The sequence below is a fragment of the Copidosoma floridanum genome, unplaced genomic scaffold (assembly GCF_036245765.1).
Source record: "Copidosoma floridanum isolate Cflo_tuat_1 unplaced genomic scaffold, Cflo_Japanese_pri ptg000013l, whole genome shotgun sequence".
Taxonomy (NCBI): Eukaryota; Metazoa; Arthropoda; class Insecta; order Hymenoptera; family Encyrtidae; genus Copidosoma; species Copidosoma floridanum.
Window position 1 is genome coordinate 10,962,835 of NW_028321890.1, and position 27,834 is coordinate 10,990,668.

The 27,834-nt window shown below is 34.3% G+C and overlaps 1 protein-coding gene across 1 annotated transcript; it reads right to left on the reverse strand.

Moving 5' to 3' along the window:
• Positions 1–3,995: 3,995 nt before the first annotated feature.
• On the reverse strand, positions 3,996–27,746 carry LOC149374833 (uncharacterized). Its single transcript, XM_089590661.1, has 4 exons — positions 26,690–27,746; positions 25,944–26,584; positions 24,890–25,214; positions 3,996–4,222 (listed from the first exon to the last, which is right to left on the reverse strand). The coding sequence occupies exons 1-4, from the start codon at positions 27,744–27,746 to the stop codon at positions 3,996–3,998; spliced, it is 2,250 nt and encodes a 749-aa protein (XP_089446787.1).
• Between the last annotated feature and the right edge of the window lie 88 nt (positions 27,747–27,834).

The following is a 27,834-nucleotide window of genomic DNA, read 5'->3' on the forward strand; positions in this document are numbered from 1 at the left end:
AGTCATCTACAACATGAGGCAACCAACATGGGCCTTGTAAAGGCCATAAATTTTTTTGAAAGTTTGATGGTCAAAATAATACTATCCAATTATTAAAAAAAATTACTAATGATTTGATACAAATATAAAACAAAGCAACTTGACGTTAAAATCATCTGTGGGACGAAGGAACGAACATTGATGAGTAAAGGCTTTGAGATTTTTTAATTGTATCACGGTCAAAAAAGTATACTCCAATTATTACAATATAATTACTTATCATTTTTCGTTGGACACTGGCGTAAATCAAAGCAACTTAAAGTAAAAGTCATCTGTGTAACACGAAGAAATCAACATTAGCTGTGTGAAAACTGTTCGTTTTTCTAAGCTTGAGTTTCTAAAAAGTATTTTTTCATTATTTAAAAGTAATAACTGATCATTTCTTGTTGGATATGACATAAACCAAAGCAAGATGGTATAAAAGTTATATGTAGGACGAAGAGGCCAACATGAGCTGTGTAAGGGCTGTACTTTTTTTTTTTTTTTTTGTAAGCTGAAGTCTCAAAAAAGTATTTTGTTGGAAACTGGCGTAAGCCAAAGTAAGTTATAGTCAAAGTAACTTTCGGATCGAGGGTGCCAAAATTGACTGTATCAGGGCCGTTCGTTTTTTTTGATTGTTAGAGTTTCCAAAAAGTATTTAATAACCACTGAAAAATTTAGTTAGATACTGGCATACATCACATCAACTCGTCGTTAAAGTCAGCTGCGAGACGAGGGACCACTGGCTGTTAAGTAGTATATTTTATATCATTTTTTTCACAGTCTGTTTACTGAAGTTTTTATTGATTGGGACTAATCACGTGGTTTCTTCATAACATAAAACTAGTAATTTATTAGATTTAATGGTGAAAAGTAGGTTTTTTTTTGTAAAATAAAGAGTAAATAAATATTTATTATTTTTAAAGAAAAACTATATGAATAAATCACGATTTCAGGGGTTAAAGTCCCTCAGTAACAAAAAATCTTGTGATAACAGAAATTGTGTTTCATAACGATGTTTAATTCATTATTAGAAACCAAAGAATGTGATTTAAATTATTACAATGAAAAAAAAATTTCGTAGAGTTTTTTCTTTATTCCGGCAGCTTTGAAGGTATTTCACAATATTCCCATTTTTTTTTAACAATATTACAGGGTAGTTTTTCTCCTTCACTAGAGGACATTTTGCACAGTCAAGAGGATGAGTGCATTGAAGAAAGTAGAGTCAGCTATTGTAAGTATAACATATGGTGATTACATGGGTCGTGTAACACTATAAAAACGTATTTTATGCATTGTTTTGATTAAACTTAATTTAGATGTGTGAATCATTGTAACGCATATTTTTTAACAGCTGAAATCGAACAAGTTAGGCTAAGCCATGAAATACCAGAAAACGATCGAATGAAGGTGTTTGCAAAATGTATGATGGAAAAATTTAATGTAGTGAGTAATAGGTACCACACTAAACCAAAGTTTTTTGTTTTTGCTGATGCAAATAAAACAAATTTTTTATTTTAGATGAATAGCAGTGGATCTGTTAACCAGAACATTTACTCGTACGGAATTCTTTCCGATGTTCCAAACTTTTTTGCAGATGTAGCTAATCAGTGAAAAACTGAAAGTAAGTTTACAAAAACATTGTTCAATATTTTTTTTTGTTCTATGATATACTAATCAAATAAAAAAAAATTACAGGCGGCAGTGATAGTGGAGTGGAGAGACTGCCAGAAAAATTATGAACTGCTTTTTGAGTAGTGGTCAAATTGTTATGGGAATCGAACGTAATCCAAAAGCTTGATAACAACTTATATTCATGAAAGTTTCAACGTCATACAACTTTTATATGAACTGACAAATTGTAATTTCATGATTAATAGCATTTCTACAATTTTTTTGATTATTCGGGGTGATTCTTTATCAAATAAAGAACAAATAAATGTATAATAAGCCTGACTTTCTTTTCATACTAATTCATTACAAATGATAAATTATTAAGATAGCAAATACTTTTTACAAATTGAGAACCAATGGAGAGGGATTGAGAATGGTTATCAATACTTTCAGTAAACAGCGTAAATTTTTTTTGCGATGTTTATCAGGATCTTTTTTAATAAAGAAAGTGGTAAGGTTAGATGTTACATTAAAATCTCTCAAAAATAATTGCTTCTAAATATAATGACTACAATTTTTGTCATGTTTTTTTCTTTAATCCATTTTTTTAAATTTGATAACCAACATTGTAAGGATTTTAATTGATTTTGATGTGCTATGGCTTTACTATTTTTGTTTTTATTTTTTTTTAGTGTAGGCATTATGTGCAATAATAATTTTTTTATGAAAAACTAATATACTCAAAATCTACATACCTATGAAACACAAATAGCAACCTTGCACCAATATCTAAGTAATTTATGTCCCGTTACAAAACTCCCTTCAAAACATCACATTGTTGTAATCATCTCATGTTGTTTGAATCACTGCACGAAGAGAAGACTGGTACAGCTACAGCGCCAGCTACTTATGGTATAGTAGTCTAACTACGACACGGTGCACTTTTTGTGGAGGGAAGGGAAATGCATTCTTATACATAACAGGGACCTACGGTAGTATCGGATTACGAACATTTTTTTTATCACCAATACCTACTCTCTCCTATACCACGTGGCTATAGATTCACCCTGAAACCGTGTCAATATTACTTCAGGGTGGAGCAACAAGGGAGATCATCACATCTCACAGCATTTGTGAAAAGGCTCGTCACCAGTTACTAGAAATGTCAGTCCTATCAAGTCTTGAAAAGGAGTTGGGGTACCTCAGAGCCGGTACTCATATCTAGATCTTCTTCATAGGCTCTATTCTTTGCAAGCCCCAATATATGCTTGATGCTTTCTCACTCACCTTCAAAAACCTTGTTTCCCTAGAAATGGCCAACTTAGCGACCTTAGTAACCTGCACGGAAGCTCTTTCCTCTTCCTTATTACGACGTACTACTGACCTAACATAGCTGTCTAAGGCCTTCCATTCCTCATCGGTGCGAAGCATCTCAGAAATAATTTTTTCGGGTGCGGGTACCATTCCGAGCCTGTTCGCTAACTAACGGTGCTAGCTTTCACATTCGAAAAATGTGTGTTCTTCGGTATTATCTAACGATAGGCAGTAAGCGTATTCAGGAAATGCTATCACCACCATGCGATGGCGATATTCATTAACTGACCATGCTGGGAGAGGAACTGAGTGAGGTAATAAATTATTTCTCCGTGTCCTCTTTCCACCCACGCTCACAAGTCAGGTATCAGCCGGTGCATCTGTCTACCCCCACTAGCCTGATCCCACTTATACTGCCACGTTGTCAACGTTTTCTTTCTTCTGTCACTATCGCTTTTATTGCTGGAGCCTAGGAATAACCTTCACTGGTCCAGGGCAAGTAACACGAAGAAGATGGTTCGTACTATAACCATAATGACAGTGGAGAAATCCGTGCGATAGGCGTACAAGATTCATAGGGATAGCAGCACATTTTTTTTTTTAAAGACGCACGAGAAAAGGTAATTATGTTACCGACATGTAATGAATGATGTAGGAGACGCAATACAATACATTGCACCTTTACATAGTCGGGTAACAATGTTACTCGCACGCTTGTCCCACTATTATACTTTTGCACCATAAAGACGAATAACGTGGTGTGTACGACCTGAATGTAGCTGCAGGTATATTACTTGCAGGAAAAGAACGCAACATGCACAAGCGCACAGTTGCTCAGAAAAATCAGGAAAATAAGGAGATGGATGACGAGGACACGGCGTGCGCAAACGCACTGCCGCTTAGCAGGATCAGAAAGTGAAGGAGATGGCGTGCGCGAACGCGGTGCCGCTTAACAGGATCAGGACGACGAGGAAACGGCGTACGCGAACGCACTGCCACTTAACAGGGTTAGGGTGACGAGGTGACGACACATGGTATGGCGCACGAGATCATGTAGGAGTTGGTGGCGGTGGCTCGTCCTCTGCACCGACGATGCTGTTGCTTCCAATGTCACGGTCACTGCTGCAGTCACTGCTGTCATTGTTGCTGCAGTGCTGTGTTCTTGAAGTGTTCTTTGGAGCTGATTGCTTTTTTTTCTCATGTTCTCTCTTGCGCGAATTCCGGATACAACTATAAGTCCCGGATTTTGGCACCAAAATGTAGCTGACAAAATCAGCTTCGCGCAAAGAAAGAAACATCTTTGGGAAATTATCGAATTTTAAGGATATTTATTTCTGCCAGCTACAGCTAAAACGCGGTAAGGAAACAAGACATATACATAGTCACTGCTATACCAACCGAAACACTGCTGTACCTGTCTGCACTGGACTGATCCAAACGGAAATTTTTTTTTCATAAAAAGTAAAATTATATACAAAAAAATCATTTTTCCACTTCATATTTTATTTAAAATAGCATAATAATTCTTAGACACATACGTTTGTTGAAAAACAAAACTTGATTTTGTTTGTATTTGACCACAGCGGTAGTGTCACAGCAGCTACCTTAAAAATATTATTAATCAATTTATCACAAAATACTGGTATTATTCGATATATACTTCTATGTTATCTATGGTTTTTTTACTTTATTCTTCTTATATCAATAAATAAACGTGTACCTATGAAATTTCTTAACATAAAGCTTAACAAAAAAATTTTTTTTGTCCCGCATACGACTCTTAGTACTTTGATAATTAATTTTGTACGTAGTAAGTTGGATTAATTTGTTCTAATAATGCCGTTGTTTTATGGTTGTACCTCTTTGATCAATCACTTATAATATTTACTGACTAACTACAAAAAAAACTGTCATTTTATTATGTCAAACAAAGGAACTGAGGCGCATGAAACCTTGAAATAGTAATTTATTAGAGGTTAATATTTCATGACATAGAAAGCTAAATATGAATAATTTTTTTTTCCTGATTACGACTCTTAGTACTGCAATAATTTGTTTTGTACAAGTTAGGCTAATCTATTCTAATGATCACGTCATTTTACCGTTTTATCTCTCTGATCAATCACAAACAATATTCACTAACTACAAAAAATTGTCATTTTACTACGTCAAACAAACAAAGTTAAACCTTCAAAAAGTATATAATATGCTGTTAAATTCCACGACACATTAAGAGCCATTGCTTAATATATATTATCACCAACCTTAATAGATAAAAAAAATGAATACTAAGTACTATAATTCTTTTTACTCTGCTTCATCACTTGATTCATTATCACTACTAGAACTGGATTCGCTGCTGTTATCGCTCTCATTACCTTCACTGAGATTCTTGCTGTTATCACTCTCATATTTATCAGTAACATGATAACTATCACTCTTATTACCTTGACTAGCATTTTTGTCAGAAGTCAAATGAGTCTTATTCAAACTTTCCGTACTATTTTTTTGTCCATCATTTATTTCTAATTTTTTTTTTCTTCGAACGCGGAGTTGATGGTCTACTCGAGTCCCACATTTTTTGCGGCACGTACTTTGCGAATTTTTTTGTCTCCTCGTGGATAATCACTTCGTCATACTTTTTCTTTTTTTCGAGAAAGTATAACTTTCACATTTTCTTCCGATTGCCTTATTTACACCATTGTCGTAATGAATTTTTGTTATAAAAATAACATTACCTCAATGAATCTAAAAAAAAAAAAAAAAATTAGTTACAGTAGTATTTATTATAATACCAGCTGTTTAATTTTCATTGATTAATTATAAATAAAAATATATTTACTTCACCAGTACTTTTACGGATATAACCAACACTAGCTTAATTTCCTGCAACCTTATCGAAATAGTTGGTAGCACCACTAGCTAAAAAATAAGAATAAATTTTTTCATTCAAATTAACAAAGAAGAAGTATTTTCATAATTATTCATAAGTATGTTTTCTTTTCAAGTTAGGTAAACCCCTACAGGCTTCATCTAGTTTATCAAAGATTTTGGTTTGTATTTCAATGTTGCAGTTCTTTCTCTTATTTTTCAATAATTCTATTATATTTTTCTTGAATTTCTGATACTTTTTCTTCAGTTTCTTTTAGCTTTTTCTATAAATCAGAAATTTCTTTTAACAGTACCTTTTTAATCGTTTTCTTTATTTTTCTTTGTTTTTTTTTTTCAATTTTTTCTTCTTAACTTTAGCGTTATTCTTACTAGTTTCGAATATATTATTTCCAGCAACAGTTGAATTCATAGTATTTCCAAGTTTTTTTAATTGAACACTGTGTGGATTTAGCATTTTGATCATGACTGTATGCTAAGTAGCCTCTGCTGAGTCATGTTGACTCATGTACATGTGAACAATGATGTAACGGTCGTCATTAAGTCTAAAGACGGTCAACACAATACCTATATATATTTTACACGCCATAATGGCTCTTCTGCAGCAGTGCTGCAGGTGGCAGAGCTTGAGGCCAAAAATTCTCATTCAAAGAAGCATAATGTTAATAGTACTAGGAAATTCACTGTTAACAGAATAATAAATTTAAATTATTTAACAAGAAACAAAATTTCGGATGTTCCTTTTTAATTAATAAAAAGTAATGATCCATTAAATTAACATTAAAAATTAAATACAACCAGTGGACAGTGGGTGCTTAGGTACCCAAATAAGAAGTTATACTAAGAAGGTACAATTGTATCGATGAAATGGGTATACCTACGTTAGTTGGGTGTGGTTTGAGTAAATATTTTAATTTTTTATAACTGAACAATTACAAACAATAAATTATAGCATAACTCAATATAAACAATATATAGGCTGACCAGTACAAGACTATGCACTTTCATCGAATCTTGCGATGGTTTCAAAGCAACTTCCTACTGCCTTCTCTTATTACACCTCTAACGTCACGCTTACATGTGGTGTATACGCTCACACACTTTTTCGTAGTCCATATTTAATATCCGAAATATAATTTTATCTCAAAATTTAAGACAAACAGTCCTGTAGTATCGCTTTCTTTAATAGCATAGTAGTACATGTCAGTGAATATCCTTTCAGGACGTTCATCGCACATAGGTTTTTTTGACAGATATTATTCGAGCATCAAAATTATACTAAAAATATCATTTCAGCTGACTAGCTACTACGCGCAGAAAAGAAACAGACACTATTTTCAGGAAAGGAACTTTTATTTCTAACTCAAAAAAAGTTATGCTATACTGTTGTTCACAGAAAGTCTCTTTTAAGAATGACGTTTTCTCTCTCCTTCGTTTCCAATAGTAAATATAATCTGTTGCTATGGTAACAAAAAATTTAAAAAAAAATGAAAGTGAAATCGCATATATTCGAACTTCTCGTGATGTCCGTCTGCAAAAAGCATAATACACCGACAAAATAACTCTGTCGTGATAAATAGGCCTTAAATGACACCACCTGTTCCGTCGTCAGTCACACAATCATCGACACAATGATCGTATCAACGACCATCATGCTTGAGACATTCGAAAAGCACCTCCCCTCACAATAATACAACTACTTTATTATTAAAAAGAAGGAGAGAAAAAACTTACAATTATATGGCTTATTAACAACTATCATTGTCGGGAACATTCGGTGAATTTCTTACAGAACAAACTGCATAAAAAACCCGTACGTAAAAAGTAACTGTAGTTAAAATAATTGATTACATGATAGTCGGCCCACTAATTCCATTGTTTTAAAGACTTCTTAACTAAAAGTTACTGCGCAATTTTATTTTTGTATATGTACAGTGACGTGTAAATATACCCATGGATTAAAATAACAACTAGTGACATTTTTCATTAGTAATAATTTCTTGTTACTTATAATATATGTTTCTCCAAGCTATGAATCACTCACAAGTATTGTGAACAAAAATAATCGTATTACAAGTACTTGTGTGAATATATAACTTATTTTTTAAACTTAGTGTTCATCGATGACCCCATTTAATAATAACAACAAATAACTTTAGCAAGTAATTCAGTCCTAGGTGAAAGACGATGATAAGTATAAGTTCTTATTTTAAGTTTCAAGAAAAGAGTTTACATTTTCCTACAAAAAAAAATATTCTAGGCAAGAAGAATCATTTATGTTTTCATTGCATCGATTTGCAACCTATCTACTATAGAAACAAATATTAATAAACGACGTACATTAACTGCTTTATTAATAGCTTGCTCTGTATGTATTCTTGTTAACATGATCAATAAAAGTAAATCAGTTACATAACTTACGAATAAAATAAACCAGCTGTCGATAATTTTGCAAAATCTTTTGCTGAAAGTATAAATAAAAAATGTGTACAGCGACATCAACTTTATTATGATTACTAATGTAAAGGTAAATCATCACAACACTTACTCCATAGTCGTATAATCAATAAAGTCATGCTCGAATTACCACTTCGTATACTGTCTCATTATTCATTATGATTAATTTGTAGTAAAGTTAAAAATAACAATCAATTACAAATTTAATAATATAAAAATAAAATATAGTGTTGCACCTACTTCGGACCGATAACTCGCTTGAATCTAACTATGCGAATATGGTATTTTAATTTCTTATTACTTTTATTGTTGTCAGTTGGGAATATTTATGTTTTGCGTTCATAATAAATTTTATTTATACTTATCAGATTATCGTTTTCTCATCTATTAGTCTGCGTCCATTACATTTTTATTTAATTATCAATATTTTTTTTCATCGTATTCAAATACACGAATTGTATCCAAACATGATTTCTTATTCTGACAATGAAAATTCTTCTTTATCTTACTATGTCGATATCTTACTAATAAATAAAGCAAAGTCACTAAAACCGTCATAATCGCTAACCGCGAAAACTACTGAACCGATTTTGCTGAAATTTTGCATACCGATTCTTGACACTTTCTAGATGGTTTTAGTATGGTTTTTATCTTGGAAAATTTAAAAACAACAGCTATAAATTAGCTCAAAGTTTCGCAAAAATACGCCAGCTTTTCACTTTAGTTCAGTAGGATCCATTGGGTGGCGTTGACATAAAATCGAAGCTACCTGCAACAGAATTAAAGTAGTTTAGTTATAATACGCTGGAGCATCTCGGAAATTTCTGCAGTCGTCTATCGGCAGTTCATCGAGCTGCATCAAGAGTGTGGTTGATAGTCGTGCAGCTGGGTATTCCGGTTACCAACGACGCTCTTCTCCAATGGGCAAGTAACCTAGGTCTACTTTCACCCTAAAGCTTCAGAATTGACGAGTGCCATCAACAAAAAATTTATTCTAACCGATAACATCTCCGACGGAATACCAGAAGACGTATCTAGCCATAGCACAATCTGCTCCAACACTTGTGTGGCCGTTCTACCATCTCACCTAGTGCCGTCAGAGAATTTTTTACTACAAATGTAAGCCAGGAAAGGTAGCCCTGAAGAGTACGGGCAACCACAACGACCAACTTCTTAGTGGTCATTCCAACGGCACACCTGCAAAGAAGGTATTCTCCAGGCCCACTTTCCCGATGAACTATGAGCAGTTGGTTATCCGGGGAACGACCTTAAGACGAGATATATTTTGGTCAGCAGCGTATCTCCCTCATGTACGGTCTCCGTACACAGAGACTCCGAGGGTAAGAGTCAAGCTACCCACAGCTGGCTCTCCATCATCAAGAATAATAATAAGAAATAACTGGAAATTTCACCACTGGCCTTTTTCAGGGCCAATATAAGTATTTACGTTTACTACTTAACCTTCAATCTCATCGGTTATTTTAAGGGCCACCTAAGTTTAAACTACCTTGCCAACAAATACATTTTTACTACCATTTCCGGAAGAGATTCGTCAACTAAAAGACTACGTTAACTAAAGACGGCCGCTATTAAACCAAGTTAGTCATTCACTGACAGACGTCACGAGCAGAGTTGTTCGTCGTAAGGCTGGGTACCCCGGTGACTAATGACCCTATATTACCCTCTCTACTCTAAGCATTCAACCAGGAATCACCGATCCTCTTCAAGGTCTGCGCTGGGCGAACCTAACAGCTATGAAGAAAAAAAAACTTGAGCCAACGAGAGTCTCCAACGGGCAGGCATCACGAACCAATCTGTACTAATCTCTCCACCTTAGATCATCAAAACAACTGAGTCTGCAAAAAAAAGGTGCTTTAGACACCAATGTCTTCGACGTTATACCAGAAGATGTTGGGAAAGAGCACTACAACTAGCTCCAAAGCTCCGGACTTTGTAATTTTTCTCCTGATCAGTCTGGGTCTTCAACAGCAGGCCAGAAAAGATCACCCTGAGGTATCCAGGCAGTCACAATTCCTGTAAACTTGAGTCAAGAAAAAGTGTACTTAAGAAGCTTACCGTTCTTTTTTAAGGCAATCGGACGTCGAACTACCTTGCCAACAAATATATTAGAACTTAGCAAAGTTGACAGAAAACAGCCTTTGGGGGTCACAAAAGTCCTAAACATGCCAAAAGTCGCAAGAGAGTGAATTGGAAGGAGGACTTCAAATATATCTAATGAATACGGTTTTAGGCGTCAAGAAACTGACGCAGAAAATTTATCGAGATTGGAACAGCAGCGTCAAAATCGACCAATAAAAAATCCATTACGTGAGAGATCAACTTTTTATTTTACCCTCACAGTAATTTCTTAAATCTTTAAAGTTCTAAATTCAAATTTTTAAATAAGTACAAAATATATTTGTATTTTTGGGGGAATAAAAAATATAGAGTTTAAGCTCCAGGACTTGGTTGCTCTGGTAATAAAGTTGTGAGATAAGAAAAAAAAATTTTTTCTCAATACATATTTTTTTTTATTTAATACATATTTTAATACATATTTTTTAATACATATTTATTTGGGAGTTTCAAATCCTAATAGCTTTAAAAAATAGCCCTTTTCGAAAATTATACTAGAGAAACTGCAAATCAACGGCTCCTTATGGCCAACGATTATTTAATCACATGAGGAACGCACGGTATTTTCTTACGTTGCATTTTCAGCCCCGAATCAATGTCTTCACGTCGACGCGAAGCCGCCCCAATACAACGCACTAAAACACCTCCGATCACGTACGACACCTAAAACGACTAAAGTCTGTGACCCAATACTCTCTCGAACGCCTTAGCTTGGCTCAGCTCTGCTCTCCCGATGTAGACTCCTTACCTAGAGGAGGACCCGCTGCGGACTGTCCGTTAGGAGGCGGACAGTTTCCGATGGAAATGACCAGGATGTGAATATCTCACGCTCATACAAATAAATACACTAACACGAATTTCACCTTGAGACTACTCTTCATTTCATTTACAATAGATGAGCACTTCTAAAGAATCGACGCTACCTCCGGCGCTAACCGCAATTTGCAGTACACACACACTTTTGCTCTCATATCCCGCATTCGAACACCTACCTACACCTACACGCACACGCACATACCAGAAGTTCCCGCACTCGACCTAGAGAATGGCTTGCTCCAAGGTTACGACAGCCTGGTTCGATCACGAGAGCACTTGGCTACAACGAAACGCCTTCGATCACGAGCTACCTCACGCATCCACTCGATGACGAAGACACACACCACACATCCTCTCTTGGTCCGCAGAGTGTTCTACCAGCGGCGTCATCAGCTGGTTTACTGAGTCTCAGACAACGCTGCAAACACTTACGCACACACACACACACACACTCTACAACGTCCTACCGCAACGGTCAGCCGGCCCCTTGCCAACTGCCGAGACTCGGACAACGCTTCGCTTTGAATACACACACGGATTACGTCCTACCGCAGCGGACAGGCGACCTCTCGCCGACTGCCGAGACTCAGGCAACGCTTCACTTTGAATACACACACGCATTACGTCCTACCGCAGCGGACAGGCGACCTCTCGCCGACTGCCGAGACTCAGACAACGCTTCACTTTGAATACACACACGCATTACGTCCTACCGCAGCGGACAGTCGATCTCTCGCCGACTGCTGAAACTCGGACAACGCTTCGCTTCGAACACCCACGCACACTCATCTCTCGCGCAGTGCTACAGTTTCCCGTCATCTCGAATGCATCGACTCACTCGTGATTCAAGCGATCACGCCCGCCAAGTTCTCTTCCCTGACCCAAACGTCTTCCTCTTGAACAAACTGATTCTCGCTCTCACGTACGCATTCTCTATTTTCTTCTACTTTATTCCTACTCTCTCTCACTCGCTTAGCAATCTCGACCCCTCGTTTACATGTCTTACTCTTCTCCACAACCCCAACGAAATCCCCAGTACCTTCAACCGCACACACTCATCCACGTGCCCGCTTTTTACCCTTACCCTCGACACCTTCTACACCCGCACAACCTCACCTCGGCGCCACATACTATGTCCTTCTCCCTCACTTCCCCACTACTCGCTAACCTTACCACGCACTACGCGAAATACCTCCAAGCCACCATCTCCAGGAAGTTGTTGGCGTCGTGTCCTCGCGAGATCGCCCACTGCCATGCTGCTTTTCTTGATTGCGTAGTCTTTAGCCAGGCTGCAGATGATGCCTCCCGTAGATTGCCAAGAGCTGGTGACGGACGTATGTTGAACAACGTCTCGATGGCGCACACGCTCTACATCCTTCCCTCTTGAAGGCCCGTCAAGGAGTCTTCTCAGTCTCGCTGCTCGCGTCCTACTCCTTAAAATCTCTTCTATCTCTTTCTTTCCCCTACTTCTCCCATACGACCTAGCTGGCCTTAGAGAATATATACATGGAGGAAGCATTGTATGCTCCGACCGCGAGACGAGATGAGAGAGACAAAAGACAAATAGCAGTACAACCTTTCTCTCTCTTACACGCCTCTGATTGGTTGGCTCCCTTCCGTATATATAGGTATAGTCGTGTCCACGAGTGGCGGTCGTGGGGGAACAGAGCAGATATATGTAACCTAAGCTCTGATGAAAAAGAACTTTTACATTACCAGAGAATATAGAATATATCCTCTTTAAGTGTAGAAGGCCAAAGCGGAATTCCGAGCAATACACACTAAAACAATAATCTTCCATTAGAAAATAATTAAAACAACAAAACTTGAATAAAAATTTCCAATTTTAATTAAAGCTCTCATACCTGGTTAAATACTTCATGTATGGCTAATGACTCAGTTAGAATGTTTGTCTTCGATAGCTGAGCGGTCAAGAATGCTCGATTAGCTTTTGCGCTCTGGGCTAGGAATCTGACCTGTGCTATTTTTTTTTTTTTTTTTTTTTTCAGGTATATATTTTCATAATACTTATTTTATTACGTTTTGTTTGTTTATAATTTTTATATATTTTTATAAATAAATGTATTTTATAAGATTTTACACTGTAATAATAAGATTTAAAAAACTACTCTTGGCTAATGCCAATAAAATACTAATGCGAGCATAAATTCAATATTATACTATTACAACACGTATGATTTATTTTTTATTCGCATTACTCAATGGAAACCGACGGGAAGGAGGCAGTATTTTTCATCAGGATAGGATACATGCAGGATAAAGGGCATATTAGATATTAGAACCCCAATAAATCCGTACTGATCAATGCAGTAAATAAAGAAATAAATAATTTTTACACTTGTAATAATAATAATATACAAAAAGTATTTACACATTTTTGCATTAGTATTTTATTGGCATTAGCCAAGCGTAGTTTTTTAAATCTTATTATTACAGTGTGAAATCTTATAAAATAAATGTATTTATAAAAATATATAAAAATTATAAACAAACAAAACGTAATAAAATAAGTATTATGAAAATATATACCTGAAAAAAAAAAAAAAAAAAAAAATAGCACAGGTCAGATTCCAAGCCCAGAGCGCAAAAGCTAATCGAGCATTCTTGACCGCTCAGCTATCGAAGACAAACATTCTAACTGAGTCATTAGCCACACATGAAGTGTTTAACCAGGTATGAGAGCTTTAATTAAAATTGGAAATTTTTATTCAAATTTTGTTGTTTTAATTATTTTCTAATGGAAGATTATTGTTTTAGTGTGTATTGCTCGGAATTCCGCTTTGGCCTTCTATACTTAAAGAGGATATATTCTATATTCTCTAGTAATGTATAAATTCTCTTCCATCAGAGCTTAGGTTAGATATATCTGCTCTGTTCCCCCACGACCGCCACTCGTGGACACGACTATACCTATATATACGGAAGGGGGGCAACCAATCAGAGGCGTGTAAGAGAGAGAAAGGTTGTACTGCTATTTGTCTTTTGTCTCTGTCATCTCGCCTCGCGGTCGGAGCATACAATGCTTCCTCCATGTATATATTCTCTAAGTAGCTGGCACATGTCTTGTTTTTTCCCTTAACTACATGTATATACACACACTTACACACACTACCTATATTCCTGGCGCATTACAATTTTACATAAGACACAGTAAAAATACAATCAATAATTACAATAATCGCTACAAATCGACAACTCATCTATTTTCCTACCAACCTACCGATTCACACTAAAATGTTCACGTATAGATGTATCTGCGCACACAGTATTAACGTCAAGGACGTTGCCCTGTTTATGAAAATGATTACATAACTTGATGAAACTTGAAAGTATGATAAATTAAACCATTCTGAACTCGCACACGTTTTTTGGGCATACCTTATAATACTTAAAAAAGAGAAATATGCGATCCATGATAAGCAGTTTAACACTGCTCTTATGGGACAGCGATTGAAATAACCTTATAAAACCTGTTAGAAATAACACAAGTGAGAAATATTTTGTTAATAATTAAAAAAATATTTTATGATTCCACCCTCAAAGTTTGGAGCCATGTTATAATGCTTTTTATTAAGATATCAATGAAAATAGTAACGAAAAAAGATGTTTAAAGGTTAACGTGGCAACACCGTATCTTAGAAAAAACGAAGGAGAGAGCGGGAAATTGGCGGCACATTCAAATGTACCTCATGTGCGATACTGAATCTACAGCAAATTATTATAGAAGGTGTTAAACAATATAAAAAATTATTAATTGACAAATACAAATGTATTTATCACGGGGGTATGGTGTAATATGTATAAATTAAGGTATCGAATTTTTATAAAAATTTTTGCTTCTCTATTTATAAATTTTACATAACATTACTTGCATCAGTGCCAATGCGACAAACACTTTTATTTCTCAACATGTTTATACAACTCTAATATCACATTCAAAATTACGCATGTAATGATGTAACTTCAGTAACAATCTAATTTTGTACTTTTGTGACTGACAGTAAGTGATTGAGAATATTATCGAGAATCAGTCTTTTTTTAATAATTGTTGCTGATTCATTTACTCTGCCTTCTAAAAGGTGAGTTTCACATTCTGGGCCATTTTTGTAAGCATCGATTAAATTTTGATAACTGTATCTAGTAAATATTCTTTTACCCCATAAATAAGTATACTTAACAACAGCCGGCGGTGTTGCCAAGTTTCGATTCTACGTCGATAATACAGGTAACTGGTCAAGACGAAAAGATCCAGGGCAACGTCCTTAACACCACTTATAGTCTTTAATTACACATTTCTTCTTATTATTCTCACTTTTTCCGCTCGCGCTTTTCTTTGCTCGTCTCACTGGCTATATGTCTCCGTCGTTCTCTCCTCTTTCCTCGCATGTAACATAACAAAACACAAACACACGTACACAGGGCATTAAAACGAGCCTAAAACATCAAATTTTACATAGAGTCGAGTTTTGGTGTTTTTCGGCTCAAAATGAAAAATGACCCCGTCATAACTTTTCAGCATAATTATATTTTTTTCAATTTTTACAGCTTATTATTTGACCAAATAAACTGTATGGATTGCGAACAAATATGTTTTTAAGAAGAAGATTTTTGTTCTAAAAAATTTCAGGAATAAATGTAAAATTTCTAACTGAAAACGTTTCAAATTACATGTCAACACACTACGGTGTTCCATTTAGTAAGTCTCGGGCGAAGCCAAGAGGGGGGGCCGCTAGTATTATATATACACAAACTACCTTGTACAAAAACCAGTATTAGTAAACAACGTACGTGATACAACAATATACAGTAATCCTTTTATAAAAAGCATGTGTTATACCTAGATATTCTCTACTAGCATTACAAGTGAAATTTAATCAGTCAATATTAATAAATCCTAGTAATAAAACAAACCAGCTGTCAATAATCTCGTAAAATATTTCGCTGAAAGTATATATAATAAATGTACAGCGATATCAATCTTATTATGATGAATTTGTATTAAAGTTAAAAATAATAATTAATTTCAAACAAAACAAAAAAAATTCAATACATACTAACTTCTCTACCTAATTAGGACTGATAACTTCCGTGAAATTGTTAATGCTAATAGAATATTTTGGTTAGCTCCATAACTATGGGCACAGTTCAAAATATAATCTAAGTTAAAAGGAAATCTTACATTTGAAATAAAACATACTACGCGTTATACGTCAATTATGTCATTACAAGAATCGAAGAAACAATCGATGCCAGATCTTGCTTCTCTTTATTAATTTATTATAATTAATTTGGTATTAAAATTCTAATCATTAATTCACATAAGAAAAAGATTTTACTCACTTTTGCTACTCAGTTGTGATCCACTAAGGTATATTTAATTTTAAGAAGAATTAAGTAACATTTATTACTGCTCTTAATTTTGTCAATACACTCCAAGATGAACTATTTTAAAGTTTTGAATTTATTTGCCCTGACCTGTGAGTTCATTACATCGAAATATATTGTTCTTTTTGCTCATCAGCAACATGTATTTTGTACTTGTTTCTAATAAAATTAAAAGTATCAAATAGTTTGTAATTATTGACGCAGTTGTATGTTATGGTAACGAATATTTTTCTTTGAGTTTGGAAGTATTATAAAAAAAAATCTTGTGACTTGCGTTTTTCTTGTACTTTTAAAAACTTTATATCTACTTAGTTCTGCAATTCACAGTAAATTATTTTTATCACCATCAGTTGATAATTGGCAAATAAAAAATTTCGAATTCAAAGAAAAGTGGGCATGATTGTATTCAATAGTTTATCTATAATAATTATACTGTCAATCAAAGATACGTAAAAGTTATAGTACAATTCAAAAACAATTCTAGTTTTTTATTTCATCCACCTTTATGTACAAGCTTTCTAAGGCAGAATCTGATGTTTTATTACTATACGGCAAAGCTACAATAAATTCTTGCTGTTTTCATGAGAATGCAAAAAAAATTTCAAAGTAGCGTTAAGTAACTATTTCGAGTAGGTGAATTTAAGTTATTGAAAATAGTCGTATGCATTACAAGCTTACATTACAAGATTTCATTAATACATAAATAAATAATAGAAACCAAAGTGCGCACGTAGTAGATAATTTATGATATTTTTTAATCAAGTAGAACTAAATCTTAAACTATTCAGTACTCGTAATTAGAAATAAGTGAAGACTTGCATTGATGGGAACTAGAATCTAAGACCTTTAGATCAGGAGGTTGACACTTTGTTAAACTTTAACAAAAACTTGAAAAATTTTATCGTGTATAGAGTAAAATTGAATTTCAATCAAATTAATGGAACTTTTGTCTTATTTCTGTTCAATGACAACCTTATTGAATCGAATTTATATACAATTTTTAAAGAAATTTTGTTTAAATTTTATCTAAGCGACAATGTGGTTTACAAACTGAATCAACTTCATTAGTAAAATGTGGCATTGAAATTCATCTAATAAAGTTTTAATTTTTGGTCATACAAAATCAATCTACTTCCATACGAGTTTTTGCAAATTGTTTTAATTCAATTCAACAATGACTTTTACTAATTTGAAATTGATAAACTTCATTATTGAATTTAATTTTTTCATTTTTTCTAATTTTTTTACTAACAAATAAAAATATTTTAATGGAGAAACACATTTAATGAAATCGACTCGATTAATTTTTTTTTAACTGTAGTGAAAGATGAAATGTCAATCAAAGAAAACTTACACAGTAACTTTACCGAATAATTTAAGAGAATATAGAAGTACACATACAATAAAAAAAAACGAAACGCTCCAATAATCTCCTGTTCTTGTGGAACCAAAAGACATCGTTCCGAAACAAACGAGTGCAAGACCACTGCCACCACGCCATCTCATTTCTCGGTTATTCTAAGCTCTTGGTCTAACATTTTTAAAATTTTTTTAACAACAGTAGCCTTTGCTTGTTGCCACTGAAAAAAGACTTATTAAAAATTGTGCAACTTGATTAATGTTTAAAAATTTAGTTTCTAAGAAATTTTCTTATTTTTTTAACTAAAAGATCTTTTTTCGTCTTTAAATTGTTTTATTAGTTTGATTTTTTATTTGTTACTTGTTTTTCAATGTTAACGTTTCCTCTAATTCGTTTATCATTCTGAACATTTTTTTTTCTATCCCATTTAATTAATATTATTCTTTTATTATCTCTGCCATGACAAATTTTCTTTTTAATACACTTTAAAATGAAATTCGTTGATTAATTTAATTTTTATGAAAGAAAATATCTCGTTCAACTGATTCGACAAAATGAACAATATTTTGTGATGATAGGCGTAAATAACATATTTTACGAGTTCTTAATCAAAATTTAAAATTTTTTTTTAACTTTAAAAACGATCTGGGCCGCTGTTATCTAAGGAAATACAGCATTTTCAGCAAATCCAATAACCCCAAAATTAATTATACGAAGAATGAAGTTCAGAAAATAATCAATTCAATATATCCATATCATCTAAGCATTTTCCAACTTTTTTAAATTAATTTACGTTTGTTGAACGGTCTTATGGTGGGATACGGCAGTTCAACAGACATTTATGGACTGCTAACAGTAGTAATATAGTACTACCGTTATAAACTGATAGCTGTACTTAACTGTTGTAGTAGAAATGATAACTGTGATAATAATAATAATAATACTTATCGTAATAGTAGTAGTAGTAAAAATAATAATAATAATAATAATAATAATAACGGTAATGAAAATAATAATCATTATAATAGAGGACAAATTGTTCAAATCTTATCTTTTTCTGAAGCTCCACTAAGGGTGAATAATTAACTAATTAAAAAATTAGTTTACTCTGGAACTGTCAATAGACTGTGTGCATATTGCTCAAAATATACAGTAAAAATAAAAATAATAATTGTCATTCAATTTGCTTTTACATATCTGTGGCTTCCTGGACAAACCGATAACCTCCATTTTTTCAAAACTGAAATAGGACCTGAAAGCATATTCTTTTTTAGTGTACTTTTATCCAAACAAACTTTTGAAATAATTTGAGTTACCAATTTCCCGTAATCAGTACAAAACCTAATCGATTAACTGCCATTTGCCCGGCCCAAACGATTGAGTGACTCTTGTCCCGGCTTAATCAAATAAGTGACATAAAAAAATCGTTGCTGCAGCAAAAATTGGTAATTTTAAAGTGCAGAAATTATCGAAAACTATTAAATTTAGTCATTGTCATCTTTTTAGAAGACATTCAATTTAAATATGTAGTTTTTATGAATAATAAATGAAAGTCCTCGTGTAGTATGCATACGTACGGTACATTCGACTCTCCTCACACTAGGGCTGTTATAAGAGAGAAAAAATAGTAGGAAGACGTCAAATATTTACTGCAATATGTTAGAAAGATATGGAAAATGAATTTTTGAACTCCAACAGCGTAATAGCCAAATATTTATAAAATTTTGATACATGGGCGCTAATGTCGGAAATATTTCAAAGAAAAACTTACTCCTCTTGCAGGGATCAAAAATACATCATCTAAGCTGAATTACTTTGGTAATTGACATTCCAGATTAGTTAAAAGCCCTGCAATTGCAGTCCAAGCCTTATTTCCTATAAAAATTATCCTGATTCAAATTTTTTCAATGTTATTTTAAGCGAGAAAAAACGAATCGTGTTACATTTCGTCGAAGCCATCGTTTTGTCGATAGAACTGTACAAAGTACTACAGTACTATGTTTGAGTAATAAAAATGAACTAGTCGATGACAACTAATCAGCAAGCAGGCACGGCATATATCCTCGTGATTAAATGCTTTTTTTTGTTGAAAGTTCTCAAAAGCTAGTCGAAAGTTGAAAATTCAAGTAATGTACTTTAAACCATAAACTACGGGATTCTTGAAGTCACTGATTGTAAATATAATGCCCAATTTACAAAAATTTATGCCATTCACTCCTTGTTGACCAGCCCCTGGCATGAAATATCGCACATTTAAAAAAAATCAAGCCACCTATTACTTTCGAGGTTTTGGGGTCACTAATTACAAATATACTGTCAAATTTACGAAAATTTACCACCTTCACCTCCTACTGACTACCTCCTGGCATGAAATATCGCACATTTTGAAAAAGAATCGAGCCACGAATGACTTTTGAGATTTCAAAGACGCTGATGACTATAAGTGAATTGTTGCAATGTTACATAAGAGAAATTTTGTATTATTTAATTATAAAAAATGTCATTGTTTTTTAAGATGCATCAGTGTCTTCTAATGGATGAAACTTCTGAACTGGAAATTCGCTCTGGTAGTATATCAGACTATTTTCCCCTGTTTCATCTGGGAGTAATAGCAAATCCATGACCTACCTTGATGGCGATTTCAGCTTTTTAGCTGGTAATTGTCAACAACTTGATATATATAAATCTGATGTAACCAAAAACTGTAAAAAAAATATCTTGTATTGTTTTGGTCCGTTAACATTTTCTTGCAAAATTCTCTCTTTATGATGAAATTTTATTCCCCATCACTATCCGAAAGATAATTTTCACCAAGGTTACAACAAAACTTTCGAATTACTTTTCCACTTATTTGACTGCAGTAATTTAACTTTTAATTATTTATAAAAGTTTCATACGTCTCTTATGTATATATGATATTTTAAGTACAATAATAAAAGTTAGATTTATCAAAAAATAACACCATTTGTATAATTGCACATATTAATGCGCATCACTAACGTAATTTAGCAATTTTCTCCTATGAGCAAAAAATTTTTCGATCTTGTTCTGTTAATATTTAACCTGAAGGACTCTAAAAGATTAGATAAAGTGTTATTAAGACGTATACATAAATGAAGAAGTTAGTATCGGTAAAGACAAAGTCACCAAAAGAAAAAATGATTCATTTATTCCAAAGAGATGAACACTTTGTACAGATATAAGGCCACACGAAGAACACAATCACATGTATTAATACATATGTGTATATATATACAGTTCTATAATAAAATTGAGTAAATAAATATAAATAAATTCCTAATAAAAGACATTAATTAGACCCATTACCTGTTAGTGGGGGGTTGGCGCGCGGAGCGCTGAAGGGGGCGAAGCCCCACTAGTATACACATATATATACATACATATGAGTGTGTGTATTTATACTTGTGGGATATAGTATGTGAGTAATCATGTGGTTTTTTTTTATTAGGAGACCAGGATACAGTAAATAAACAAGATATTACTGAATGAGCATTAGTTATAACTGGCTTGTCACAAAACAAACATGCTAGAACCAAAACATCTGTAAATATATCTAAAAACGTTCACACACATAGATAAATACATATATATTTAAGAAGTCAGGACTCTCTGTATAAAAGAAATCAAACGTTCATAAAACTTGCTATGTTTAAAGCCAAGTTACCCAAAGTAAAGGATTTTATACATATATATATATATATATATGTATATTCAGAAAAATATACGTACGTATATTTTCATTTATGTAGAAACGTTATGTGTTCTGTCAGCTTTTTAAAAAAAATAATATTCATAAAAACTATATGATATATTGTAATCTGGGATATTGGATCGCAAAGAATATATATATATATATATATATACATATACATACAAGTATAACAAAATACTTCCGTATACCTCTGCTCCGTATGATTTCTTGTACGGAATAAGAAAGATTGTCCTTTTATCATTGTAAGTATAATAATAATTGTATACATTAATAATTTGTACTAAGTTTACATTATATGTCTCACTTCGAGGTGGATGCGGAGGATGGGTTTTAGTTTCAATTATGGCCACTTCGTTTCATTGTATAGGCTCTTTGGCACTGTAGTCCTCACATCTCCCTCAAATATGGCGTCGTGATGGGAGGTGCTGAACGGCACGAAAATGAGACCTCGGAACGCCACACCTTGTATTTTTACATCATGCGTATACACAGAAAGAAATATTGTTGCTTTGCAGATCAAAAATTTTCTGCACTTGCAGGTCTGGACACTCTAGAATGTAAACTATTGAATACCGTACTGTGCGAGTCAAAATAAAAACAATACGCAAGCGGTCAAATATTTGCAGCCCTCACTTCGAAATTGGATATACTGCAGCTCGACACTAGATGGACTGTAGAGCGCCGGGAGTGGGGACGCCACAACTCAGTGTTTGGCACCTGAGAGGCGAAACTTAGGGCTAGCGAGTAAAGGCAAAATTTTGAACTATAGCGTGTTGAATGTTGACTCGCGGAGGTAAAAAGTTTTTGCGAACGTATTTTTATAAGGTTTACAGTACAACGTATATATAATCCATCGATAAGTATAGAATTTCATCGTCTACTGTATGTATTTATATAATAATACGTTTCATAATTTGTTGTTATTTATTATTATAAGGTTACACACGAGACTGTATTGAAATGCTTTTGTTTACAGTTGTGTTTTCAAAACTCAAAATTTAAATACCTCATGGCGTCAGTGTTATTAATTTGAATAACGCTTAATTACTCATAATATTCCGATACGGAACAAAAAGCATGCAGGAGTAGGTATGTGTCATTGACCTTACGTTTATTTGAATTATTATTTTATTTCTTAAAATACTGTTACGATGGAGTGTAACATTTGCCATATTAAAGGTTTTGAATTTACAACTTCATGTTGAACTTATTATGTGTGTGTTTGATAATTTACACTGTGTCTCATTTACTTTTTCAGATATTGACATCTAAATATCGGTCCAATTCAACATGTATAAACAATCTTGCGACAACATGCTCATTGCAATTTACTTGTTTTAAAAAATGGTATTAATTTTTTTTATCAACGTAATATTTTTAGTTCATTTTAAGTCTACTGGTTTTATCAAAAATATATGGCTATTTCCAAGTCACTGAAAATGATCTGATCAATTTTTTGTTCAAAGAATTAATTTAAATATAAATTGTTTTAACTCTAGCAAGTATTTATACAACGGATTGTTGACCAAAAATCAGCCTACAGTGAGTTATCATCAAGACAACAGTCCTGTTAATTATGTTCCCATCCCAAATACAAACATTAAACCTGGTAAAGATTATTTAGTCACTCGTCTGTCTACATCATTTTTTTTAAATTGATACAATTTATTATGACCATAAATATCAAGCTTTCTAGGTTTTATTGAACAATAATGCTACTGCATTGTACTCTGTTTGAAATCGAACTCAGTAAGATAGTGGACTGAATATTTTTTTTATCGCACGCCGGATTTGGGGGAGCGTGAGAAAGGATGTAATTAAAGGACACTGTAATAATGCACAACACACTTTTAAACACTTTAGCCGTTTATTACAAAAAACAATCTCTCTATTTAATTCTAAATTTAACAAGTCATAATACTTGCTTACATGCAAGATGAAAAAGGCAGGACTAATTTTTGAGTCAAACTGAGAAATTACGTGTCAATTTAAATTGTGAATCGTTTTCGTTACAATAATCTTACATAAAACGATACACGTGAAAATTATAACACGAGCGCAAAGCGACTTACCGAAAAGGGCGTTTGAGGCTGACTAACGATAACCGCAGCAGCAGCAAGCTGCTGGACAAAGGTAAGTATAAACAGAGTCTATTGGTGTATTAATAGACGCGCGCACGCTTATGATTGGCCCTTATAGGTAAGAGAATATCCTAAAGCGCGAGATTTCAAATCTCATAAACTAAATCTTCTATTTACATCAGTACAATGTTACTGATGTTGCACATAGTCCCAAGATTGATATACAGAAGTGTAACGAATGGAATAACATACAATTAAGTACCATGTGTTTAAAGCAGTGGAACGCTTTCCACGTACAATAGCAAATAATTCGAAAAATAAAGTAAAACATAATAAACAAATTACTGATAATTTTATATATATTTTCGCAAGGTTTGTAACTTTTAGATATGAGATTTAATAATCATAATAGTAAATTAAAGAAGATAAATTGATCTAAATAAGACTAATTATTATTGTGTCCTGACTCAAGCTCAGATACGGTACGCAATAATATTAGTTTGTGTATTGGCCTTACAAAACTAGATGAAACGGTTCTAATCTTGGCGACTCTGACGAGAGACTTGGCATCCTTATAGACTTCAACAACCATGCCTAAAGGCCATTTACCAGGTGGAGAAGACTCATTTTTTATGAGCACGAGATCACCAGGCTTAACCAAGCGTTGAGGATTCAACCACTTGCAACGACTTTGTAAAGTAGAAAGGTATTCAAGTGACCACCTTTTCCAGAAGACTTGGAGAGATTGTGTCACTAGCTTCCAGCGTTTAAGTGGCGATACCTTTTCAGTAGAAATATCGGGCTCTGGCACAAGAAATGAAGACCTCATGATCAAAAAATGAGCAGGGGTAAGAGGATCAAGCTCAGAGGAATCATCATTAAGGCGAGCCAAGGGCCAAGAGTTAAGGCATGCCTCTATTCTACACAATAAAGTAGAAAATTCAACTACTGTCAAAATCTGATCGCCAACTACACGCTTCAAATGATGTTTAGCGGATCTGACTGCTGATTCCCATAAACCCCCAAAATGTGGAGCAGAAGCAGGAATAAAGTGCCACTGTGTACCTGAGATACCTAATTCATAGGCGAAATTAGGGTCATGACTACGTTCTACCAACATTCTTTTCAACTCAGTATCAGCACCGATGAAATTCGTGCCATGATCACTGAATAAATCAGTGCAGTGGCCACGTCTAGAAACAAATCTGTGAAAGGCAGCTATAAATGCCTCCTTTGTATAATCCTCCACAACTTCAAGATGTTCTGCACGAGTTGACATGCAGATGAAAACTGCAATGTAACCCTTGCAAGTTCCTTTACCCTTGTGTTTTGACAAGCGTATTGGAAAGGGGCCAGCATAATCGATCCCTGATTTTTGAAAAGGAGGACTCTGAGTAACACGAGAACAAGGCAATTCTCCCATTAACTGAGTTTGTGGTTTAGACTTGTATCTTTTACAAGTGATGCAACGAGTAAGCTCAGCTCTTACAGTCCGTCTACCACTTACAATCCAATACGTTTGACGGAGTGTAATAATCGTCAACTGCGCTCCACCATGTAAAGTTAATCGGTGATAATAGTCAATAAGCATAAATGTCAACTGATCTCTATCTGTTAGTATCAAGGGATGTTTGGCATCATCATCAAGTAGGGCTCTACTCAATCTACCCCCAACTCTTATCAATCCGCGGTTTATAAACGGCGTAAGATTAAGCAAACGGCTAGATCGAAGTAGTGGTAAGCTATCTTCTAAACTACGATCTTGATTTTGAGTTAGTACCTTGAACTCAGCGGAAAAGTGACATTGTTGATGCTGATAAACTAGACACAGTCTAGCACAATCAATTTCTGATGTTGAAAGGGGAATCGAGTCAACTTCAATAAAAGAATACAAGTCTATAAACTGCAAACTAGCCTGTAAAGGAGGCTTAAGATCTCCAGCTATAGGTAAATATGAATTTTTTTGTTTAACTTTAAGTAAACAATGGTATGTAAAACGAAGGCAATATGCTGTTACTCTCAGCAACCGTTCCCATTTGGAACAACGAGTTATTAGAGTCATATAAAAGGACTCAGAACTATTTACAAAACTATTTACAGAAGGCATTGAACTATTTACATTTATAGAGGTTGGGGCACTCATTTCTACTCCAAACTCTGGATAATTAGGGTGCAATTCATGAAGAATCTTCGGGCCCTGAAACCATAATATTTGATTCAGCAATTGGCCCGGAAGAACACCTCTAGAAGCTACATCAGCTGGATTTTGCTTTGACGAGATATAATGCCACTTAGCATATGGAGTCAATTCATGAATCTTTGAACACCTATTAGCTATGAAAACTGGCCATTTGGAAGGAAGTCCATTGAGCCAATATAGTACATTCCTAGAATCGGACCACATGTGAACTGGTATTTCTTTCAATGAATTAACATCAACGAAATGACTAACTACTGTGGATAACAATTCTGCAGCACATAGCTCTAGTCTTGGAATACTTAGCGCTTTAATTGGAGCTACTTTCGTTTTGGCTAATTGAAGATGTACAAAAATCTCACCCTCGCGTACAACGCGTAAATAAACAGCCGCTGCATAGGCGTTTTTAGAAGCGTCGGCAAAACCATGAAGTTCGAGAGATTCACAGTCTAGCGAAAAATGATTCCATCTAGGTATTCGAACTTCGTTCAACAAAGGTGTTTCATTTAACCAATGAGTCCAGGTTTTAACCAAATCAGGTGACAGAGAATCATCCCAAGACACTTGCAACAATCAAAGAGATTGAAATAGTATTTTAGCAAAAATTATCGTTGGAGCCAACCATCCTAAAGGGTCAAAAAATTTTGGTAACTGCGCTAATAAAGTACGTTTGGTCCAGCGAACGGGTGTGTCAACGTTTACTGTAACGCAAAATCGAAACTCGTCACTACTAGGATTCCAATACAAGCCTAAAACAGAAACAATTGGTTCATCATCACTTAGGATCTTTGGCTTACTAGATAAGTGGCTTACTGGTAACTCAGCTATCAACTCAGATGAATTGGCTGACCATTTTCTCAGTGGAAATTGACCTAATTCACACAATTCAATTAGTTGCTGACATTTAATCTTAGCATCTTCTAACGTATGGCTACCAGACAAACAATCATCCACATAGAAGTCTTCACAAAGAACTTGAGCAGCTATAGGATGAGATTCAGTGTAATCCTTGGCAAGTTGTCTTAAAACACGTGTGGCCAAGTAAGGTGAACTTGTCAAATCATATGTAACAGTGTTTAAGACGTAAGATCGAATAGGTACAGATTCATTAGGTCTCCATAAAATGGCCTGAAACTCATGATCTTCAGGAGCTACCAAAACTTGTCGGAACATTTTCTCAATGTCAGTAGTAAAGACGAATTGGTAAAATCTCCATCTGATAATAATATCAAATAAGCTAAGCAACAAATTCTCTCCAGAGTGTAAAATGGAATTGAGCGAGGAACAAGAATTACAAGAAGCTGATCCATTAAAAACTACTCGCAACTTGTTGTTTTTAAAAACTCCATGATGAGGTAGATAACAAGCTGCTAATTTGTCAACCGGTAATTCCTTCATATGGCCCAAAGATATATAATCAGACATGAATGCTGAATAAACATCATGTAGAGACTTATCTCTGACAAACCTCCGTTCTAAATGGTGAAAAACTGCCAACGCTGATTGGTACGATTGTCTTTGTAGTTCAGGAAGAGTTTTAGAATTAACTTTGAAAGGAAGCCGTACAACATACCTGCCGGTAGAATCTCGAGAATGTGAATTGATGAAAATCTCATCACAGGCTATCTCGTCTTTACTCAAAATTTTTCGAGGCTTGAGAGGTTCCTCAATAATCCAAAACCGCTGAACTAACTCATTAAGCTGAGTTTCCTCAACATTAACCATAACTAATGATTTTTGTGACAAGTTGGATCCTGAACCAAAGGGCATCTGACCAGATAACAACCAACCAATTTGCGAAGCAGAGGCAATT

What these genes read in the sequence shown, in the direction of transcription:
- LOC149374833 (XM_089590661.1), bottom strand. Translation starts at nt 27,746, where the DNA reads ATGGTTAATGTTGAGGAAACTCAGCTTAATGAGTTAGTTCAGCGGTTT. An exon ending in ACCCGTTCGCTGGACCAAAC is followed by an intron (nt 26,585 to 26,689) that starts GTACTTTATTAG and finishes GATTGTTGCAAG; the next exon opens with TGTCTTGGGATGATTCTCTG. An exon ending in CTATGAATTAGGTATCTCAG is followed by an intron (nt 4,223 to 24,889) that starts GTACACAGTGGC and finishes CTTTGCGCGAAG; the next exon opens with CTGATTTTGTCAGCTACATT.